The following is a 22,288-nucleotide window of genomic DNA, read 5'->3' on the forward strand; positions in this document are numbered from 1 at the left end:
ATAATATAACTGTACACTACTAGATTAGCCGTAACTACCTAAGCTATATACAGTTGTACAATAAATTTACAAGCTGTATAAGTTGAACAGTAGAAAGGTAGAAAAATATTATTTACTAGTAGTGAAAATTGTAATATCATAAAATAAGTTTAATTATAAAGTAAAATTTTTATTGCACTGTAAAATTTAATCTTATATTGTCATTTATGTATATGATTGTGATATGTTTATTAACTTTTAAAATAATTATTCGAAAGCATTTTGTATGGTTAAAAAAACAAAACATCTTTACATTGAAGGTTAAATTATTGAATTTGAATTTTTGTACTGATTTTTCCTTGTTCTTTTACTGTGTTTTCACTGATTTTTATATTTTTTTTATTGTGTTTTCAAAATATATCGATAATCATTAATTTTAAAATTTTAAAATATATTAAAATTACTTTTAAATACCGAAATAATATATTTTTAATGTTTAGTAAAAGACAATAAAAAAATTCAGCAGAAAAACTGACTTATATTATTATTATCCACCAAATCTTAATAATGTAAAGTATTATTGGTTTTTCACTTTCAAATTACCAAACTGTTTAATTTTCATTAGATAAATATTGTTTTGATATATATATATATATATATATATATATATATATATATAATTAATAATAATATTTTAGTTTAAATATATGTTTTAAGAAAATAAATTAAAAAACTATGAGGCCTACGTGCTAGCCAACTGTATCACCATCCCCATTGAATTTATTTGAAAAAAAATATAAAAAGCTGAGTTTTTTATTTATAAAAGTATTATAATTTAAGTCCAACTCAATTAACTATGTTATGATCTAGTTTTTTTTTTCAAACACTAATGTAATTATTTTTAAGTTGACTAAGATATAGGTGTAATAACATTTTCATGCTAAAAGAGGAATAAAAACACAGATGAATTAATTTTATGTACAATTTATGTCATAAAAATACAAAGTCTTTTACTTTTGAAAGAAGGTTGAATACATAATTTTTTCAGAACGTTTTAACAGTTAAAATATATATTATAACACGTTTGCGATTGATTTAAATGAAAAAGATAAATTTCAGAAAATTCGAAAAAACTGTGTAATCCAATTTTGTAAGCTAAAACTACAGCAGTGTCTACATTGAATTTTTTATAAGCTATTTTCAACCATTTATTTGACCTACATAACTATAGTATTATTTTAATCTTCAATATAGCCGTCCAAGAAAATGAAAATTTCAATATGAAGTTACGTGCTGCATTTGTTTCATGAATGGTCAAGAATTCAGTAAGAATTTAGTTCCTTAATTTTATAACTATCCCAATTAAAGATAATATTATGGATATAGGAAGATTTTTTAGAAAACAAAATCTGACTTTTTTTTTTTATATAAAAGTACAATTTTCAAAAGAGATATTTTTTATAAACTATCTTATCCTTGAAATAACTTTAGTTTCTAAGAAGACAATTTTAACTTTCTTCTTCTCTTACTGTTTTATCAAAAAACGAGTTTATAAAAGAGTTTAATTATTTCAACACAAAGAAAATGAAGAAAACTTAAGAAAAAATGTGCATAAATAAAAACTGTTGGATTTTGAATTTGTCTTATGATGAAACCTATATCCATGCATAAATATATAAACCTATATCCATAAGAATTAAAGAAGCTTACGTGTCCATTTTTTTTTCACAGTTGTGTCTATATATATATATATATATATATATATATATATATATATATATATATATATATATATATATATATATATATGAGCTTCACCATGTCATAAATTGCTCTTATTAATTCAGTTCTATGAAGGCAAAGACAATGAACACTGATCCAAAAACTCCATTGTTGAGTCCTCCAAGCTCCCTAACAAGGGAAAGTGGGGGAAGAACACAAAAGGGTGTCCTTATTTTCATTCTTTCCATCGTTTTCCTCATGTCATTTTCTGCACTCGTCATAAGCCTCCATAGCCATCAACCCTTCCTAAGTAATATTGAGAAGCCTCTCACGACCAGAGTTAACTCAAAGTCCAAACAGGTAAAAGTTTGAATTTGGATTCTAAATTTTCTTGTGTTATTCTTTTGATGTGTCTTTAAAATACATTAATAACCATCTATTTTAAATTTATTTTAAATCTATTTTAAATTGAAGTGCAAACTTCACCTTAGAAGCTAGTTTTGTGGGGTTGAATTAAGTTTAAAATCCACTTCTAATATGGTATCAGAGTCAAGTTAGAGTCTATCGTAGTAAATTTTATTAGACATTCTGTTCTATCCGATATTGTTAGGAATCCAAGTGTGAGTTTAAGTCCCACATTGACCAGAATTGAGAAAGTAGAGCACTATATAAGAATAAAGACCCATAAACCCATTGTCTTAATGTTTTGGGTTGAGAGTGGTGTCAGTGTCTTATATGGTTAGACTCAGATCTCATTGGTGTATTGTATCTCCTCGGTGAAACTCCCTTTGTAAAACCTGACACATATCAGACTGGTAATAGACTAATATTTCTTGTCTTATACACGAGATGAATATACGTGAACTTGAATTTGTTTCAGGTCTTTCAAACTTTTGAATCATCTCTGCTGAAGACAGCGTTGCCATGGTCACTGCCATTGCATCCTCGAGGTGTTGCAGAAGGGGTTTCAGCAAAGTCGAATCCATATCTGTTGCAGAAAGGTTCATATAACTGGACAAATGCCATGTTATCGTGGCAAAGAACAGCTTTCCATTTTCAACCGCAAAGAAACTGGATGAACGGTAATTCTACACCTAAACTAAACCTTTTTGCACTCACGTCACCATAAAGTATTAATTTAAGTGCTTTTCTCTTTTCTCTTTCCAACTTAGTTGGGAGTTGTCTATCTTTTATTATATTTAAGTGTGTTCTTTTGGCTTATAAAATTCACTTTTAATTTTCATCAGTGTAGGGTAAATTACTACTTATTTCAATAAGACCTAAGAAGCACGTTACTCCATTTTCTTTTCTTCAATTCTTTTGGTTTTCATTTGCTATAACAAAGAGACTAATCAACAGCGTTTTCTTGTCGTGTTGGGGTTGCTGTGCTCGTGTTCGGTTGTATCTGCTTCAGATCCTAACGGTACGGTCTTTTCATTTGCCCAATTGCTCTTCAGATTTATCTTTCAATTTTTGCCAAAAGCACGTCCAATTTTTGTCAAGAATTATTAAAGTAGATAAGTTGGTATGACTTTACTTCAAAAATGTCTTAAAGAAAAAAAATGTGTGAAACAGTATAAACAATTCAAATACTATCATAAAATGTATTTGAAATGTCAGATAAACTTAACAAAATTTGGTTAAAAAGAATAAATTCATGCAATTTTAAAAATGAAAGACTAAATTGGTCAATATTTTTGAAGATGAGACTAATTCCAGATTTCTAAAATTTGAGGGACAAAAACATATTTAACCAAACTTAAAAATACATGAACTAAAATTGTCCTATTCTATTAGGACTTAGTGGATTGATATGATACAATTTACTTTTGACTCCATGCATAAAGATACTATGATTCTTATACTATAATTTCCATTCTTGACTTTGTGATGTGGTTCAGTGAGTTATTGATTAATGTATAATTATCTATTTCTTAGAAAGAATCGGTAACCCAAACTAAACTATGTTAAAAGATGAGAATCAAAATATAAGTTTTAAAAAAAAATAAAAAAATATCTCCATGTTTTTAGAGATTTAGCTGAGACCTCTGGTCATGGTGGGCAACACGTTTTAATCAGAATCAGATATTGAATCTGGTTTTTCTTGTAAAACATCATGAACATCGTATTTTTTAACATGAAAACGTTGAATTGTTGCAGGTCCATTGTTTTACAAGGGGTGGTACCATTTATTTTACCAATACAATCCTGACTCAGCTGTGTTTGCAAACATAACGTGGGGCCACGCTGTATCCAGAGACTTGATTCACTGGCTCTATCTTCCCATCGCGATGATTCGAGATTCCTGGTACGATATCAACGGTGTATGGTCAGGATCAGCCACACTTTTGCCAGATGGCAAAATCGTGATGCTCTACACCGGTAGCACCCATCAGAACGTGCAAGTCCAAAATCTTGCGTACCCCGCCAACCTATCTGATCCGCTTCTCATTCATTGGGTAAAATACGCTGATAACCCGCTCTTGGAGCCCCCACCGGGAATTGGGCCAAAGGATTTTCGTGACCCAACAACTGCGTGGATTGGGCCAGATGGCAAATGGAGGATCGCTATTGGGTCAAAGATCAACCAGACGGGTCTTTCGTTGGTTTATAAAACCCAAGATTTTATCCACTACGAACTCAATGATCAGTACATGCATGAAGTCCCGGGTACGGGTATGTGGGAGTGCGTGGACTTTTACCCGGTTTCAGTAAATGGGTCTGATGGGTTGGATACTTCTGCAAATGGGCCAGATGTGAAACACGTGTTGAAGTCCAGTTTGGATGACACTAGAGGGGATCATTATGCGATTGGGACCTACTTCATTGAAAATGATACATGGGTGCCCGATAACCCGGATGAGGATGTGGGTATCGGGTTGAAATTGGACTATGGAAGATTCTATGCGTCAAAGACATTTTATGACCAATACAAAAAGAGAAGGGTCCTGTGGGGTTGGATCAACGAATCAGACAGCGAAACCGCTGACTTGAAAAAGGGTTGGGCATCTCTTCAGGTATGGAACATTTTTTATTTTGCCCCAAACATGTTTGAGAAAATTATTTAAGACATGTTTTGTACTTTGCTATCAAAATTAAGGTAATTTGGACACCAATTTAAGTTGAGATGAGAGAATTCATTTAAAGGAATCTAATTTCAATTTACTGCACTTGCTAGTGTAGCCAAATTAATTATATGCAAGAACAGTGGTGATTTGATTATTGAAGGTTGCTATGTTATGAATTTGATCTCATCCAAATTTTCTTGTGGAAATCAGAGTGTTCCAAGAACAGTGGTGTTTGACACGAAAACTAGAGCCCATTTGCTTCAGTGGCCGGTGGAAGAAATAGAGAGCTTAAGGCTTAGCAGTTATGAATTTGAAGAAGTTGTGGTTAAGCCTGGCTCAGTTGTGCCACTGGACATAGGCCCTGCCACACAGGTTTTTAGTACCATTAAGCTAATCACTTGGTTTTTCTGGATGATAAATTGTGAATATAGAGTTAACCAATGCAAATTTTTGTTGAAATTTTTTCAGTTGGACATATTTGCTGAATTTGAAATCGAATATTTAGTTTCGAAAGAGGCCGAGAAGAAGGAAAATGTAGGGTGTGGAAATGGAGCTTTTGACAGAAGTAGTCTGGGACCATTTGGCATTCTGGCTATTGCAGATGACCAACTTTCTGAGCTGACACCAATTTATTTCCATCTTTCTAGTACTACCACCAGTTTAACATCTTCCTTCTGTGTTGATGAAACCAGGTACTACAGTTTTCATTTGCTTACTTGAATTGAAAAGAAAAAAAAGAAGAAGAACATAACCTTAACGAATATGAAATGTTATTGGATAACGTAGGTCTTCAATGGCTCCTGATGTTTCAAAACTTATTTTTGGAAGCCCAGTTCCAGTGGTCAGTGATGAAAGATTATCAATGAGGGTATTGGTAAGTCTGAATAAGATACATATACTTAATGTGCATACATCAGCTAGGTGTTGCAGCTGTTATTTTGACCACTATAAATTTAGTTTCTGAACAAAACAATGCTTACACATTTAAGCTCAAGGATAAAATTGTTTTGTTGGCTAAAACATTATTACTATGCAAGTTCACGAGGCTTAAATTTTGAACATGATGATCTCAGGTGGACCATTCAGTCATTGAGAGCTTTGCTCAGGGAGGGAGAACTGTGATTTCATCCAGAGTTTATCCAACAAAAGCAATTTACGAAGCTGCAAGATTGTTTTTGTTCAACAATGCAACAGACATAAACATCAAGGCCTCACTCAAGATTTGGCAACTGAACTCAGCTTTTATACGTCCCTTTCCCTTTGACAATAAGTTGTGATTGTGAAAATTATGTTTTGGAGTAGGGTATGCTATAGCCCCTCCTTGAGAAAAAAATAACAATGAAAATCTTGTGGCATCTACCATATATAAAACTGATAAGTTTTAGGTTGAGTTCCTAATATGAGTGCCTAGCAGCCATAATACTTGGGATTAGCCAATTGATTCAGAAAACAATTTAATTTTAATTTATAAAAAAACTTATTTTATATATTGTTTTCTTTTAAACTTACTTTTGAAGAAGAAAAATGTTGACATAGTCCAGCGCGCATCATTATTGAAATCTCTAGATTCCTATTTATCCATTTTGTCCTATTATGATATCTCTTGTCAGCATATAATTATGAGCAATGGGCAATGGCCATGAGCAAGAATTTAGAAAAAAAAAGGTTCAGTTTCATTAGCACTCAGCTTTCTTGAGAAGTATTCCTTTGATCAATTTTAATTTAAGCCATCGATCCCAAATTATAAATTAACTCGAATGATTGGACCCAATGCAAGAAAGTTCGGATTTTGACTACAAATTGATATTCATATGATATGATTCCTCGTTCTGTAGTACAGTGCAGAATGCACCATAACAGACATGATCATGAGAACATATATCAGCCTATCAGGGGATTTGTTTCTGGATTTGATATGATTTAATAATACTTTAGCTCAACACCATTTTATGATTAACTTTCTTCCACTTTACTCGATTCCCGGTTTTATTCCAACCCCCATTTCTTCAATGTTTGCAGCTTTGGAATCAGGAGTTCAGTTTCTAACTCTTGTAGTATAACAAATCTCAAACATTTTCTGTTCTTACCAAGCTTGGTGAAACTTGAGAGGGGAGAATATGAGAAATCTCAGTACCCCACTTGTTATCTCAGACCAATTGGATGTTGAATGTTGTGGTGAGAGTGAGAAATAAGAGTTTTGGATGATGGCAAATGAAAAAAGTTGTAACTTTTCAGGTCAGAGTTAGCACAGAATAGGACCCACAAGGAAAGACATTAGTGTTGATTTAATGCATTGTTGAAACAAGGAAAAAGCAGTTTGTAATGGCATGGTGCAGAACAGAGTAGCATTTATAACATAATGTGCAGGATATGTATAATCTATATAGAGAGAGTTCTGCGCACAGGAAATGAGGAATAAAGCTTGTGCGTAAATATTTTAGTAAAATGAACCATATTCTATGGGCACAAGCAGCTTTAGTATCACATGCTTTGATTTGATTTATGATGAAATTAATTGGAATCCATACACTTCTAAGTGATGGATATTAGAGACTAAACAAAAAGTTAGTGTGGTGTAAAGGTGGCGGTGACATTTGCTTAGAATAAATTACTTGTCATTAACATATTATTATAAAAGTGTAAGGAGTGGTGATTCCATAGGTACGTGGAGGGCGAAATGTTATAATATGTGGTGGTTTGATATATAAGATGTTGAATCCCAGAAATTGAAGCAAAATTAGGAGAGAAACTCTGAGACAGGGTACTACGTACCTGCTGCAGCAACCTCGAAGCTAGTTCAAACTAGTGGGAGGTTGTGTGCATAGAAGCGCACAAAACACAACCAAATTCTACTGACAGAAAGAAAAAAACATCACCGGAAAGAACAACATAAGATGGCTCGTGGAAAGGTTCAGCTTAAGAGAATTGAGAACCCGGTGCACAGACAAGTCACCTTCTGCAAACGCCGAGCGGGGCTTCTTAAGAAGGCTAAGGAGCTCTCTGTGCTGTGCGATGCTGAAATTGGTCTTTTCATTTTCTCCGCCCATGGAAAGCTCTATGAACTAGCCACCAAAGGGTATTTTTCTTTCTCTTTCTTCCAAATAAAACTTTCATCGCTGTATCTTTGTGACATCAATTCTTCTATAATCACAAAAGTTAAGTGATCGGAGTCATATTTTAAGTAAAAAAGTTACACCTAACAAATGATTATAATTTTTGACCTAGTGATAAACGTTATATCTAACGATTATTATGGTCTCTGTTTCATCGTGTGCATGAAAATATGGAAGAACCATGCAAGGCATGATTGAGAGGTACATGAAGTTCACGAGAGGGGCTCAACCTGAAGCAGCACCCGAACCACTTCCTCTGGTACGTGTGACATATTTCTCTCTCTCTCTCTTTCTGCTTTGTCTGCATCAGTTGCAAAGACAGTAAGAGAAACAGCAAAAGAACTTAATGTGCTCGTCATTATAATATGCAAAGGAATCACGTAATGTTTTGTTCCCTGTCCACTTAATTTTGTCGCATGCAGGGTTAGATTAGATTCTTCAAGTATTTGGTCGATAAGAAATTAGGGTAGAGGGGTATAAGTGTCATATACACTACATTGCTCTTAATTTAATTCTGGCTTATAAATAAGTAACTATAACACTAAACAGATGCCAATTCACAATTATTGTTTTTTAATTATTGAGTAAGTTTAAGTTAGAGTCCTCCTCTGTTTTCTTATATTGGGTTTGACACTTCTTTTTATATTTGTAAAAATCCTTTTAATCACTTTAAAATACTACATTAACCCTATTTATGCACTTTGTAAGCTTGTTAATTTTTAAAAAGCTATATTATATTTGTATTTTCGTAAGAGTGATTATTATACATTTTCAAAAAAATTAAGCATCACTGTAATTTACTATAATTATTTTGACTGAGATTTCACTGACACACAAAAACAGGTGAAATTGGTTAGAGGGAAACATTTTTCTTGACATAAAAAATGCTTTTTTACCTTTTATAATATTTATTACCTTTTTTTATTTTACAAAAAATATGTAGGGTTGGTAAAGAATCCGCAACATGGGGTCAATCTGTTAAAATTTGGTAGGTTAAAAATTGAGAGATTCGTCTTTTGATAATATGAATTAAGATTTTTCAGTCTCTTTTTAAGGTTTAGCGTTTATATGTGTGTAAAAATAACATGTATAAGATGATTAAAAAAAATTAATAAACCGTGTGTTACACACATGTCTTTTTATTGTTTTTTTTTCTTAATTTTTTTTATTAAACTATAAAATAACTTTTAATTATTGAAATAACAAATATTAACAAGTTATCAAGTATTTTTTACAAAAGAATAGTTATAAAACAAATTGTTGTGAATAATTATTTGAAATCCAAAAAGTAATTATTAAAATGATAAAATTAAAAAATAACCTTTTATTATACATAATTATTCGAATTTACAAAAAAAAGTTATTGAAAGATCAAACTGACAAAAAATATATACTCTAATGCTATCATGATTATATGTACATATTTTTTAAATATATGTTATGTTATTATATTATATTAGTAAATAAAGATATCATAATGTTATTAAATTAATATATAAAATAAAATTATATTTATTAAAAATAAATAGAGAAAATATAAAAAAATAATTTTTAACGAATAAAAAAAGAAAGAAGATAAATAATTTTATAAAAACATGTAAAGTAATAATTAATTTTAAAAAATTTAATAAATAATTATATTGTAAAAGTTAAAATTAAAATTATGAATAAATCTTCTTTTTATTTATAGTTATAGATTATTTAATAAATAGAAATATAATAAAAAAATAATACTTAATTTTGAAGCAAACATATAAATATTTTTTTAATTGGATGATACTTTAAAAATGAATTATTTAATTATAAAAATTGTGTAAACATCATTTATGTATATATGTAAAGAAAAATATTTTTTAACACCAATTTTTGACATTATTAATAAAAGATAAAAATGAAAAATTTATACTTAAATAAGTTAAGTATTCAAATAACTAAATGAGACAATGATTAGTGATCACAAACAAATTCATCTCTAGGTGTATTTATTACCATGTCTCAATTTTGACATAAAATATTTACATTGATTAAATACAAAACATATGTAACATCTAATTTTTTAAATTGGATATAAAGACAGGTCCATACTCTACCCATTACTTGTTCGGATTTTCATACTCGTTTTCATTTTAATTTAATATATGAGATAATTTAAACAACTTATTTAAAATAAGCTTATATTAGACTTAACATCTCATTTATGCTAAGTAGATATATGTTAAGTATCTTATATTTTATTTAAATAATAAAATTTCTGTACACATACATCTACCCTGATCCATTTTTATTTTAAATTAGTTCGATTGAAATGTAAAAGATAGAGATTATAGTAGAATAAATACAACCCAAGAAGTAAGAACATTGAAATTAATGTATATATTGTATGAACGTGCAACTTTAAATTAATTGTGTATCTATTTTGTAATGCCATTATTAATCATAAACAATTTATAGTTTTTCTTTTTTACCATTATATATTTTAATTGAAAGTCATACTCAGTTCATGGCATAATTGTTGACTAGGATGCAAAGGAGGAATCTAACTTGCTAAAACAAGAAATCCAAACACTGCAAAAGAGTATCAGGTACACAACATTGAATATTATATTATTTTATTTTATTATGTTACGGTTTAATTAGTCGGATGATACTCACTTTCATTTTGATGTTTCAGTTTGGTACCTGCTTTTAAAAAGGTGTCAATTAAATTTCAATTTTTGAAAATATGTCCCAGTTAGGTCATTTTCAGCAAAAAATTATTAACACCATTAACAGAATTAATATTTAAAATGACTTACAAAATTAAGTTTAATATTTATATTAAAATTTAGTGGTAAAAGTCATGAATTAAGTTAACGACTTTAGTAATTTTGTCTGAAAAGGACCTGATTAAGACTGATCTTTTAAAAGTTGAGACTAGATTAACACATTTTTAAAAACGGGTATCAAACTGATACATCTGAACGAAAGTGGATATCATCTTACTAATTAAACCTTATATTATTTATATACATAAATAAAAATACATCGTAACTTTATGTATATTAGTCTTAATTGGAAAAGGGTGACACACTAATACTCATATTTGTTTGCTTATTAAAAATTATTAGGTATTTGTTTGGAGGTGGAAACAAGACCTCGACAATCGATGAACTACAAGTGTTGGAGAAGAATCTGGAAACTTGGATATATCATATTCGCTCAATGAAGGTACTGCAAAATATTTTTGATATAATCAAAATATTTATTTAAGTTTTCTTTATATTTATTATACATGGATGATTAATTGGTATGCGCATATATGATGAACAACAGACCAACATCATGTTACAAGAAATTGAAGCATTGAAAGATAAGGTTAGCATAAATTTATTGTTCAATTTTTATATATTTCCAAATATTTTACTCGTCATAATTCTTTAATATTTTTATATTATTAAAAATTGTAGGAGGGAACACTTAAAGCGGCAAATAAATATCTCCATGATAAGGTAATTAAATACCTTATATTTATATTTATTAAGTACACGTTTTCCTTAAAAAACATGTACAAATATTATACTTTGTCCCAAAAATCATTCTAATGTATGGTTATGTTTTCCAGATTGTGGAGAATACTGCAGTTCATAACTTTGCTCAATTTGCCACTGATGTTCCGTACCCACTAATTATACAAGATGGGAGTTTTCAACTCTATTAATAAATGTTTTGATTATAGGCTTTAATAAAGGGAAAAAAAATATGGAGGTTGTGTTGTGTTACACAACATTAAAAGTGAAGTATCAACATTGTACTTGTGCTACTTACTAAATCGTGTGCAAACTATGCAATAATTTGTAACATTAATATTGTCTTATTCTAATGTTTTCCTGATAAGTTTATAATTTATAATGTAAAAGTCAGAAAAGTGTGAATTCTGACTAGTATCTTTGACAATAATGTAAAATAGTTTACCAGAGTAACAATGATATTGTATGTAATAATTTTGTATGTTGTATTGGTAAATAGTTTATTTTTGTATTTGTAAAATAAAACTTAAATTATCTCAACTCAACACATTTAATATATATACATGGTGTTATATTGAATAAATCTTTTATTTGTTTATTTATTAGTTCAACCTACGAGTGAGAGGAAAAACATTTCTATGAGATTACGATTGATGAATTGTTACAATTAGATGACATCAATATCTCATCTAAATAGTTTTATAATATTTTTATGGAGCTTGAATTTATAAAGTGTAAATTGTTGACAAAAGAAGAATAATTTTAATTAAAAAATTAATTCAACTCTTCTTGGTTTTTACCTAAATGCAAATATTTCACTTTGCAACGATCCTAACATAATTATTTTATAATATAACATAATCAATATCATAGTTTTAGAATACAAAAATAATAGTCCTGGTTGGTTGGTTAATAACAGATATTGTCATTTGATTTTCTTTGTGATATTTTGTAATCGAAAATAGATGGGTTGCACTGCACATTCTCCAAACACATATAGGACACAATGCATTATTTAGGACAATTCTACTTTTTAGCAAGTTGTCCATTGTTTGAGTATCAATTTTGAAATGAAATGCTATGCATATGGAAGTACTTTTCCTTTCCAAAAGTGATTATACAACTCGTAACTTTTCCATTCATGTATAATACAACTTAATTAGTGTAAGCAAAGTTTATTGTGTATTGGTCCATTTCCATACTTCTCCATTTTCATTTGTCTTTCTTACTTATGTTCACTGACTTTTATAATAAGATGCGAGTTAGTTTCGAATTTAGATTCTTTTGTAAAGATTTTTTTTTGTTTCTATGTTGTGTCTTTAAAATATATTGATGTTTATTAATTTTAAAATTTTAAAATATATTAAAAAGATTTTTAAAGTACCAATGTAGTATGTATTTTTAATGCTCAGTAAAAGACAATACCAACAAATTCAGTAGAGAAACTGGGCAAAAAAATAATTTGAATGAATTTGGATTCTCTACTGATTTTTTTGTTGGTATTTCTTTGTTGTGCTTTCAAAATATATCGATGATCATTAATTTTAAAATTTTAAAATATATTAAAGATTTTTAAAGTATCAAAATATGGTGTTTTTAATGTTTAGTAGAAGACAACACTAAAAACCTTAATAGAGAAATTGGACATGCAGTGGACCGTAGATTAAAAAAGGGAATTTAGATGAGAAAAGTCAAAAGTACAGGAACTAATATCTTCGATTTTTCTCTTGAATTTTTTTATAATGTAACATTAAAAATACACTACTTTAATAATTTTTTTAATATATTTTAAAAATTTAAAATCAATGATCATTCGTATATTTTAAAAAAGTATAAAAAAAATCCAAATTATCCCTAATATCATGTCCATTTGTTTGATAACTTACTCCAACGTGTGATTGCAACTATGTGAAAAAAGGTTGAATTAATTACACGGAAAACAATTTTTATACTTTTTGAAAAAGGCAAACCATGACCACATTTTCTAGGATTCTTTTTTAGTATAAAAATATCTTATAGATTTCTTATTTTTTTAAAGATGAAATAGAAATTTAGTAGAAGTTTAAGTATCATTCGAAAATCTCACATAAAAAAAGTAAAAAAATTGAATAATAAATATATAAGAGACAAAACAAGAAAACATATTGTTTTAGGTTATAAATATCTTATATGATATACTATGTAAATATTAGAAAAAATAAATGTAATACTAATTTAAATTCAATTAATATTTATCAACTCACTTAAATAATTTTTTTTCATATAAAAATATACTGTACATATTTTAAGAAGTAAATAGAAATATTAAATTTTTTAATAAAAAAATAATAATTATTTTTAAATCTAAAATTAAAATTATGCAATATAAACAACACAAAAATTCATTTATACAGTAAAATTTACATAAGTACACAATACAAAACTCTTAAATAATAATCAATTTTAGTGATAAAAAATTGTTAGTCACCATAGTGACAAATTTATAATCAATTTATAAAATTAAAAATTAGTGGTCACTAAAATAATCACTATTATTATAAAAAAAATTATAATTAATTGCTAAATTGGTTACTAATTAATTAGATATTAAATTAAAAACTAATTTTTTTGGTAGTCAAAACTTTGATAACTAATGTTTAGTGACCAATTTATAAATTAATTCTTTTGATAGTCAAAACTTTAGTAACTTTTGATAATTATAATTTTTTATTCATAATAGTAACTGTTTTAGTAACTAATGATTTTTCTATTTTATAAGTTAGTATCTAAATTGGTTAATACATCCTTTATCATTAAAATTGATTGTTATGGGGAAATTTTTCTTGTAGTGACACTTTTTTATGTTATTTTATATATTTTATCTAATTTATTAAATAATTCTAATCCAATAACCTCCTATCATTTATAAATTATCAGCTTGCAACTTATTAGCCAACCGTTAATTCATAAACTACTCTTGCCCAGCATTGCCATAATTTAATAGTTATAATTTTTACAAATCTTTTTATTTAACATATCATAATTTTTTGTTAAGGATAATACTGCCACCATATTATTATTATATACTTTTTATATGAATAGAAAATGTTTACATGTATAAATATGGATAATTTCCATTTGTATTTTTTTTCTAGTAAGAATACAGTACTTAAATATTAAGATTTTTTTACATGAAATTAAATTAGACAATAATAATAATTATATGAAATATATGCAAATTTTAACTATTTTACCCCATTTAATAAAATAATCTGTCAAATACATTTTCTTTAAGTGAAATGTATTTTAAAGGGCCCTTTTATACTATCAATTTCCATTACCTTAAGAAAATAATTAGTAGTATTTATCATATTAGTAAAATGTATTATATTAATTAGCATAATTTTTTCTTATATATATTTGAGACAGGAGAAGATGTATATTTGTTTTTAATTGGTTAAAAACTTCAAATAAGGCTTTTTTTATTTTATATTATAAGTGTTTATAAATTGAATAAATATCAACCAAAGTGTCTATGTATATATATTCAGTCTTTTCCTTGTTTGCAAGTATATTATCCCCTCTTTAACCCGTTTTATAACAGAGTCATTATTATGTTTTTAGTTAAGTTCCAACATGCTGTATTGTTCTTGTCTGCTGAAAAAAAAAATATATACAACGGTTTCCATTAATACAGAGATAAAAAAACTACATTTGTGTATGTAGTGGATGGAAGAACATAATAGCATTCACATGGACATGTTCCTAAAATGATGCTTTATTGTTCCTTCCTAAACAAATCTCACACACTGTAATTTTTAAACGCATGCACATGCTTTCTCTCTCCAAAGCAAACTCAGAAAATACACCTCTCACTTTCAACTTCTTTTACTCCCTTGGAATCCACAACTCAATCACTGCCTCCATTTTTATGCTTCTTTATCTCCTTCCACCTTCACCATCGTTCATGAGTGTGTCGTCTCAGAACATAATTGCTTAAAAGTCAAGAAGACTCCAAGATCAACCTTAACTTCTCATTGCCATGTGTATATATATAATAGTAATGAATAATAAAGTCTAAGAGTTATCACCTTCTTCGCACTTCCCACTCTTCTTCTTCTTCTTCTTCTCTTTAGGTTGCTATATATCAAGATCTAACCCTCAATATAGAACTCTACTGGAGTAGTTCTTATATTTTTTTTCGCTTTCGTTCTTTCGAGCTAGCTAGCTTCATTATGTTTTTGCTTCCACTTGTGGTAGGTATAACCTCATCAAGATTATTTCTCAGTTGTTCTCCCAAAAAACCTTTGCTTCATTCATGCTGCTCCAAAATACGTTGTTTTTGTGGAATCCCATGTTGCCATAGCTTACTACTTGTTTATATAAGTTTTAAAGTTGTCGGAGAGCACAGTTACTGCATTGTTGCATCGCATTCTTTCATCCCAAACTTCATCATCACACACTCTGAATTTGTCGTCAAGAGCTTCTTTAGTTCACAAGTGGGTGATTTGCAATTTTCTTTCTCTACTTGTTAAAAAGTTTACGGTAAAGTTGCTTTAAAGTTGTAGTTGTTTCTTTTGCACTTTGATTCGTATTAAATTACTTAGCCTCACTCAACCCTATATTGTTACACTTGTAGTTTTGTTTGCAATAATTAGCATATATCAAATACAATATCGGGCTTTGTTTAAAAATGAGTTTGAGTGTGGTAGAAGGCGTTGAAGTTACGTATATTATGACACTTGTGATGCCTATGATAGCTGTAATAATTTTGTTGCATGATTTTTTGGCACTTGGAAGAAATAATTAAAGAGTTTTTCCAATATAAAGGGTAGGGTAGGTAGAACTTTTGCTTGGCTTCTAAACCTGAGATAGATTTGAATGCATATGCGGGGTATATATTGCGAGACTTAGGAGCAAAGAATAATGTGGTACCATTTATTGTCTTGTGTGTGTGTGTGTTAAGTACTACTTTCTTTTCTTGCTTCATCATCAAATATTATCACACAAGCCAAATCAAGATCCCCATATATCTTAATTACATTTCTAATTAACTTTTCACCATATATATTGTCTTTATTAACCTTTGATTTGTCTTAGTATTTAAGCTTCATGGACCATAATGAATCATTATATATACTTTTAATCTTTGTTTCCAAGGAAAGAGAGCAAGACACATAAAAAGATGAAGGCTAATATTTGATGGAGATTAGGTCAAAACAAATAAAACCATATATATATATATATATATATATATATATATATATATATATATATATATAACTACATTAAATATATAAATATTATACAATTAGTTATTTTTGTTTCTTCTTTTTATTGAGTTTATATGATATATTTATTATTATATGTAACCTTTTCTTTAATAATAAATGTTGACTAGTAAATTGTATTATTTCTTTATTTCTTTATCTCTTGATATCTAAGATTTTACATTTGTATTACGATATAAACTTACAGTAACTTTTAGCATAAAGAAATTAAAAGAGAATTATATATATGCTCTCTCCTGCAAAGACACAAAACCATGTCCATATTTACTTAGAGAAAGCGATATGATGTTTATAAGCAAAACATTATACAACTTAATTATATATAACACTATTCTATTTCTCTTGTTTTCTCCCTCTCTTATTTGTAGAAAAAACAAGTTGTATAATTTTAGAAAAGTATTAATATACATTCTTTAATTTTCCTAAACCCTGCAAACATCTAATAAAAATAACACTTTTAGTATAGTTTATTCATTTTAAATTATTATATTTTAATGTTTGATGAAGTTTAAAAATATTCCACGCATGCAGTCTTTAATTTTCATAAACCCTTTAAATATCTAATTACATAAATAAATTTTTTACTTTCATGGTTGATTCATTTTAAATTATTTATAATTTCATGTTTGATGATGTTTAACAAAAAATCAAGAGTGTATCTCTCATCGTGAATGTACAAATATAGCTTATTAAATAAATATTAAAAATCATGATTATGATAATTAGACAAAATTTTCTTTGACGAAATTCGACAAAATTTGTTTTTAACACTTATCAAACTTTTCTTTTTTTCTTTTCAAGTCACATCAAACCCTTTTTACATTTGCTAAGATTCTGACATGTGTGTATCCGTCAAAAGTTTGTCGACCAAACTTTGTTAAAAAATGATATTCCTAAAAATTAATAAAGAAAGTAAAAAGGAGAAAGAGAAGAATTTATTCTATAACTATTTTGTTTTAATTGTAACATACAGACATAGATAGATATATGTGGACCACCCGGTCTATCCAATGAAAACATAGCGGATGTGGCTATTGAACCTTGGTTTACATGTATGCATGCGTACTCAACAATGCAACTTTTACCCTTTCAAACCTTTCCATCTTCAGGAAAATATAGATATGGCTTTTCACTAACTATATATATTTTTTTGTTTCTTTTCAATTGAATATGCTAGCAGCTAGATAGATGCAGTGGAGCAAGAAGCTCCACAATAGTTAAAGTTTTGCCCATTATACGTTTATTATGTACAGGCACTTAAACAGTACTTGCAAGAGATGTTTTTAGCTAAGTACCTATAATTAGTATGTACCCAACAAAACCAATTCATAAAGCAGTCACTATTTCCACAATGCAATTGGGTAGCTAGAGTTTGATGTTGAAGCATTTTCCTGAGGCACCACCACCTCATGTTTGTCGAAATGTCTGAACTGTACATTGCAATTGCCGTTGTCCGTGCCGTGAAAGATATTGTCTTTGGATCCATCTTGACTGAGTTGTGAAGCAACGAACTTGTCAAGCACTCTCCAATCGGTTACTTGATCCATTGCTTGTTCATTGCAGTTGCCGTAGGTTGTCTGAAAGTTCATCTGCTGACCAATAACATGTTCTTCTTGTATGAGTAACGAGGGAAGCAGAGTGGTGGAGTGGTTCGCATGATCTAGAAGATATGGTGCCATGGGATTTGGGGTCATGGCTGAAGCAGATTGAAGCAGTTTTGGGCTCTCCAGAAGTGGAAGGAAGTGGTCACGAGGCACCTGGTAGGGCACATCTAGCTCTTTCTTGCAAGGATAAGGAAGCTGGTAGACCAAATTAGGTTGAGAATTCTGCTTCGGTGAGTCCATGTCTTGAATGAAAGATACTTGCTCATCGTACCAATTGGGAGAGTCGTGCTCGTTCACTTTCCGCATCGTTGTTACTCTCTTCTTGAATACTCTGCACACAACCCAACCATCTTCCTGCTTCATTCGTACAAGAAAGGACAAAACAATCGTTAGTTTACGAGGATGTGTTGAGAAAACTTACCAACAAGAAAGTTTCAGCTAGCTCATTATCAAATCTAGCAGTGTTTTTGATCAACAAAGGTGAAATATACTGAAAATGCTACATGCATATGCATGCATGCATATCGTTGGATTAATAACTATATGATAAACTGAATGTTGCTGTTTATTTTTCTATATGGTGATGCTTGTAAATGAAGATAAGTGAAAAAGTTGTTTATATTTTATGGAGTCTGAATTTTTTAAGACCAATTTTTTTTGCTGATTATAACTGAACTTGCCTGTGGAGTGCCATTTTCATCTGTTTCAAGGCGATATTCATGCATTATCCAATCTGACTTTTGTCCATTTGGTGCTCGACCTTTGTAAAAGACTAAGGTTTTCCTCATGCCTATGAGTTCATGTTTGGAATAGATTGCCTTGTCTCTTCCTGTTGCTTTCCAAAACCCAGCTGCAGTTGCTCTATTTGTGCGAGTTCCAGTTGGATACTTCTTGTCTTTATGGCTAAAGAAGTACCATTCATTTTGCTCTTCCGTTCCTATTCTGCAAATCTCTTTAAAGTTCAAAACAAAAACGAAGAACAATGAACAAGTTAATTCACAGTGTCTCTTTTCACCAATAAACTGCTCCTATTGAATTTAGATGCTATGAACTACTCTACCTTGAAGATCCCATGGCTCAATTTTGTAGAGGTCAACATCTTTTATCACATCCAGGTCAATCCTCCTTGAAGCCACTTTCTTCCTAAGGTAGTAATCAACGAGTTCTTCATCCGTTGGATGGAACCTAAAACCGGGGGGAACATGAGTGAAACTGTCCATGTTCTCCTCAGTTGATTCCTGCAAATTAAATTGAATATTATTAATTTCCAACAAGTTAGATTACACCAAATATAGTTATAATATTAATTTCCTCTTGAAACCAGGTAACAGGATCATGAACATCAAGATTCACTATCATAGTGTTTAGGATCGCCACACCAAATATCTGTCCGCCAAGGTGACTTGAGCCATTCAAATTGGCAGGGCAAATAACTGTTCTCTTGCACTTTGACATGACAAAGTTGATCATTATATTGAATTTTTCACCCTTCGTGAATAATTAAAACAAAAAAATAGTGTGCCATTGCTCAGTTCCTTTTCTTTCTTTTTGGTTTAATAATGCTTTCCCCAAACTTATTGACAGTAAGCATGATTAGAGTGAGTTAAAAGTGGTTTTCCATTCATTAGTTTTAACCTATAATAGTAACTTTTGAAAACTAGGGAATGAGGTTTCCAAGTTAACATTTTGGCAGTCGATCAATCTAAAACTAGTTTTAATTGACTTATATGAATTTCACTGTCAAATTACCTAAATTATCTCCCTTTTTTCCTCCTCTCTTGCTGTCTTTCTGTTGTAGCAAGAAAAGGTGGGAAAAGAATAAATCATATACTTAACCGTACATCTCAACACAATGCGAATGCGTTGAAAGCAATAAAGTTTATGGATCAGATAGTGAATATATCGGAAAAGAAGAATAGAATTGAATTGGTATATAATATATAGAGAAAAGGCATGACCATGATGATTATGCGTGCGAAACACTCACATAGTCAACACACATGCGATAGGAGACATGCACAAGACTTACTAGTCCTAGATCAACATATACAAGTGATTGTCACTCATTCTGATTGCCACTATAATATATGACCCATGCTTATAAAGGGATAAAGTTCATGAACCTTCTTATAATGTCTAACAGTATATATGCTTAAACTTAAACAAGATATCATATAGAAAACAAAATAAGCCTCCTTCGAGGTTGGAGAAAACAAACTAATGAAAACAAACCCCTTTTGAATATGTTGAGTTTAAGATCTGTAAAGATAGAACTCTACACAACACTTCTTTTTTTGGGTTATGTCGAAGTCTCCATGCTACTTCTTTCTATATCTTATGTGCAAGTGGTTTAGTCTTCAAGACAAAGCAAAGAAAATTAAAAAAAAAAAAAAGAATTAGACAGAAAATGTAAGAAAGCTCACAGATCAAGCTAGTCTTCACGGATCTGGGTACGGTGGTTCTGTCAGAAATCTTCCTCCAAAATGGGTTGGTGTTTATATGCACCGAGATGAAAGTGGTGCTGTGTGGTGATATGTCTCCAAAATATATAGAGGAAGCTCCTAAATCATAGACAAAGATTTTCAACGCAATAAAAGCACTGAAAAAGGTCGAAATAGTAACAAACACAAGTCCTCGGGAACAGAACCCGTCGACTTTTTCTGTTAGCTAGCTTTTTGTTCTCTCCCAAAGAAACAAACAACAACCTGTGTTAGTGTTTTACTTGTGGGATCGGATCCCGAGGAAAAAGGCATATAAGAAGAACAGAAAGCAGCGATGAACGCTTGTCTTTGTTTCTGGAAAGGAAAAGTAGGTTAAATAAGAAGGAAAACAGTAACACAGAAAAATAAAACCCTAACAATATACATGTTTCTGTCTGGTTTCTGGCAAACAATACAAGATATATAAGACGAACAAGATCTCAGTGTCGGTCAGGCTGAATTGGTGGGAAAGTTTTGTGAGTCACAGAAATGGAAGAGGTGGAAGGAAATGGTTGTGTAGTGCCACCTCAACCTGAAACTGAAAGAGATTCAACCCTACCAACACCAAGTGAACAACTTTGTTTTCACTCGGCAAAAGGGTGTCTTTCTATGTATCTATGAAGCTTTGCATAGAGTAAAGAGTTGAGAGAGGAAAGTGTGAAACGGTGAAGGAAGAGAGGAAGTAGCAGCTGAGAGGAATCACGAATCTTAAAGGGTTTCCACAAGGCACTAAAAAGAGTAAAAAAATTTGGTGGTGACGTAATGGAACAGCCAAGGGCTCTGGCTTTTGGGAAAAAAGGCATGCACACACAAATGAGGCATGGTGGCCCCCTCCTTCATTCTTAGTCCCTACCATTTCCACCACCTTCCATTCTCAACTGTAATTAAATTCTCATCATGCTCTCTATTGGAAGTGACACTATGGATCTCATATATGCCAAATCTTCTCAACAAAACCAACACATTCTTCATCTTCTTCTTCTTCTTCTTGTCCCTTTCTTCTTAATTCTCTGTCACTGTTCATGCTTGTTTGCCTTGCATTCTGCTATTAACCATATATATATACCAGTAGTTACAACATGTGTATTCATTCATTCATTTACCTGGTTAATGTCAAAGTTGTTCTTGTAATTATTGTATCAGAGTAAATGTCTTTAAAGTCATAATTATTTCATTTGTCTTGAACCAGACAAAAGAAGAGAAGCAAACATTTTCTTTTTCTTATTTATTGTTAGTTTAGCAAAATAGAAGTATTAGGGCACAATGATGCTTTTTGATTTTAAAAAAAATATGGTATTAGTGTATAATCAAATGGCATGATTTCATTATTACAATTAGATGTAACTAATTTTGTTGCGACCAATGCGTTTCCATCACACTATCGAGGGTCATAATTGATGTTATATCTATAGTTGCACGTCTCACTGTCACAGGTGGTGAACTCATTACGGAACTCAGTCCCCGTCCCGTTCTCTCAGACTTCACATGCTTCATCTACGGCTAGCAATGTATGTATGCATGAATTCCCAGTTCTTTGCATTTAGAC

The 22,288-nt window shown here is 30.1% G+C and overlaps 3 protein-coding genes across 3 annotated transcripts; 2 read left to right on the forward strand and 1 right to left on the reverse strand.

Annotated features, from left to right (window-relative positions):
- Positions 1-1,836: 1,836 nt before the first annotated feature.
- LOC114168355 (beta-fructofuranosidase, soluble isoenzyme I-like) lies at positions 1,837-7,631 on the forward strand. Its single transcript, XM_028053136.1, has 8 exons — positions 1,837-2,061; positions 2,582-2,783; positions 3,116-3,124; positions 3,862-4,718; positions 4,980-5,141; positions 5,238-5,461; positions 5,556-5,643; positions 5,843-7,631. The coding sequence occupies exons 1-8, from the start codon at positions 1,846-1,848 to the stop codon at positions 6,044-6,046; spliced, it is 1,962 nt and encodes a 653-aa protein (XP_027908937.1). The 5' UTR covers positions 1,837-1,845; the 3' UTR covers positions 6,047-7,631.
- On the forward strand, positions 7,446-11,841 carry LOC114168356 (agamous-like MADS-box protein AGL12). Its single transcript, XM_028053137.1, has 7 exons — positions 7,446-7,845; positions 8,060-8,141; positions 10,403-10,464; positions 10,990-11,089; positions 11,195-11,236; positions 11,329-11,370; positions 11,484-11,841. The coding sequence occupies exons 1-7, from the start codon at positions 7,664-7,666 to the stop codon at positions 11,577-11,579; spliced, it is 606 nt and encodes a 201-aa protein (XP_027908938.1). The 5' UTR covers positions 7,446-7,663; the 3' UTR covers positions 11,580-11,841.
- A 5,730-nt stretch (positions 11,842-17,571) lies between these two features.
- Positions 17,572-21,422, reverse strand: LOC114169063 (NAC domain-containing protein 7-like). Its single transcript, XM_028054083.1, has 4 exons — positions 20,686-21,422; positions 19,323-19,500; positions 18,943-19,214; positions 17,572-18,616 (listed from the first exon to the last, which is right to left on the reverse strand). Exons 2-4 carry the CDS (start codon positions 19,480-19,482, stop codon positions 17,999-18,001), a joined length of 1,050 nt encoding a protein of 349 aa, XP_027909884.1. The 5' UTR covers positions 19,483-19,500; positions 20,686-21,422; the 3' UTR covers positions 17,572-17,998.
- Positions 21,423-22,288: the final 866 nt, after the last annotated feature.

This window comes from Vigna unguiculata, chromosome 11 (genome assembly GCF_004118075.2).
Source record: "Vigna unguiculata cultivar IT97K-499-35 chromosome 11, ASM411807v1, whole genome shotgun sequence".
Taxonomy (NCBI): Eukaryota; Viridiplantae; Streptophyta; class Magnoliopsida; order Fabales; family Fabaceae; genus Vigna; species Vigna unguiculata.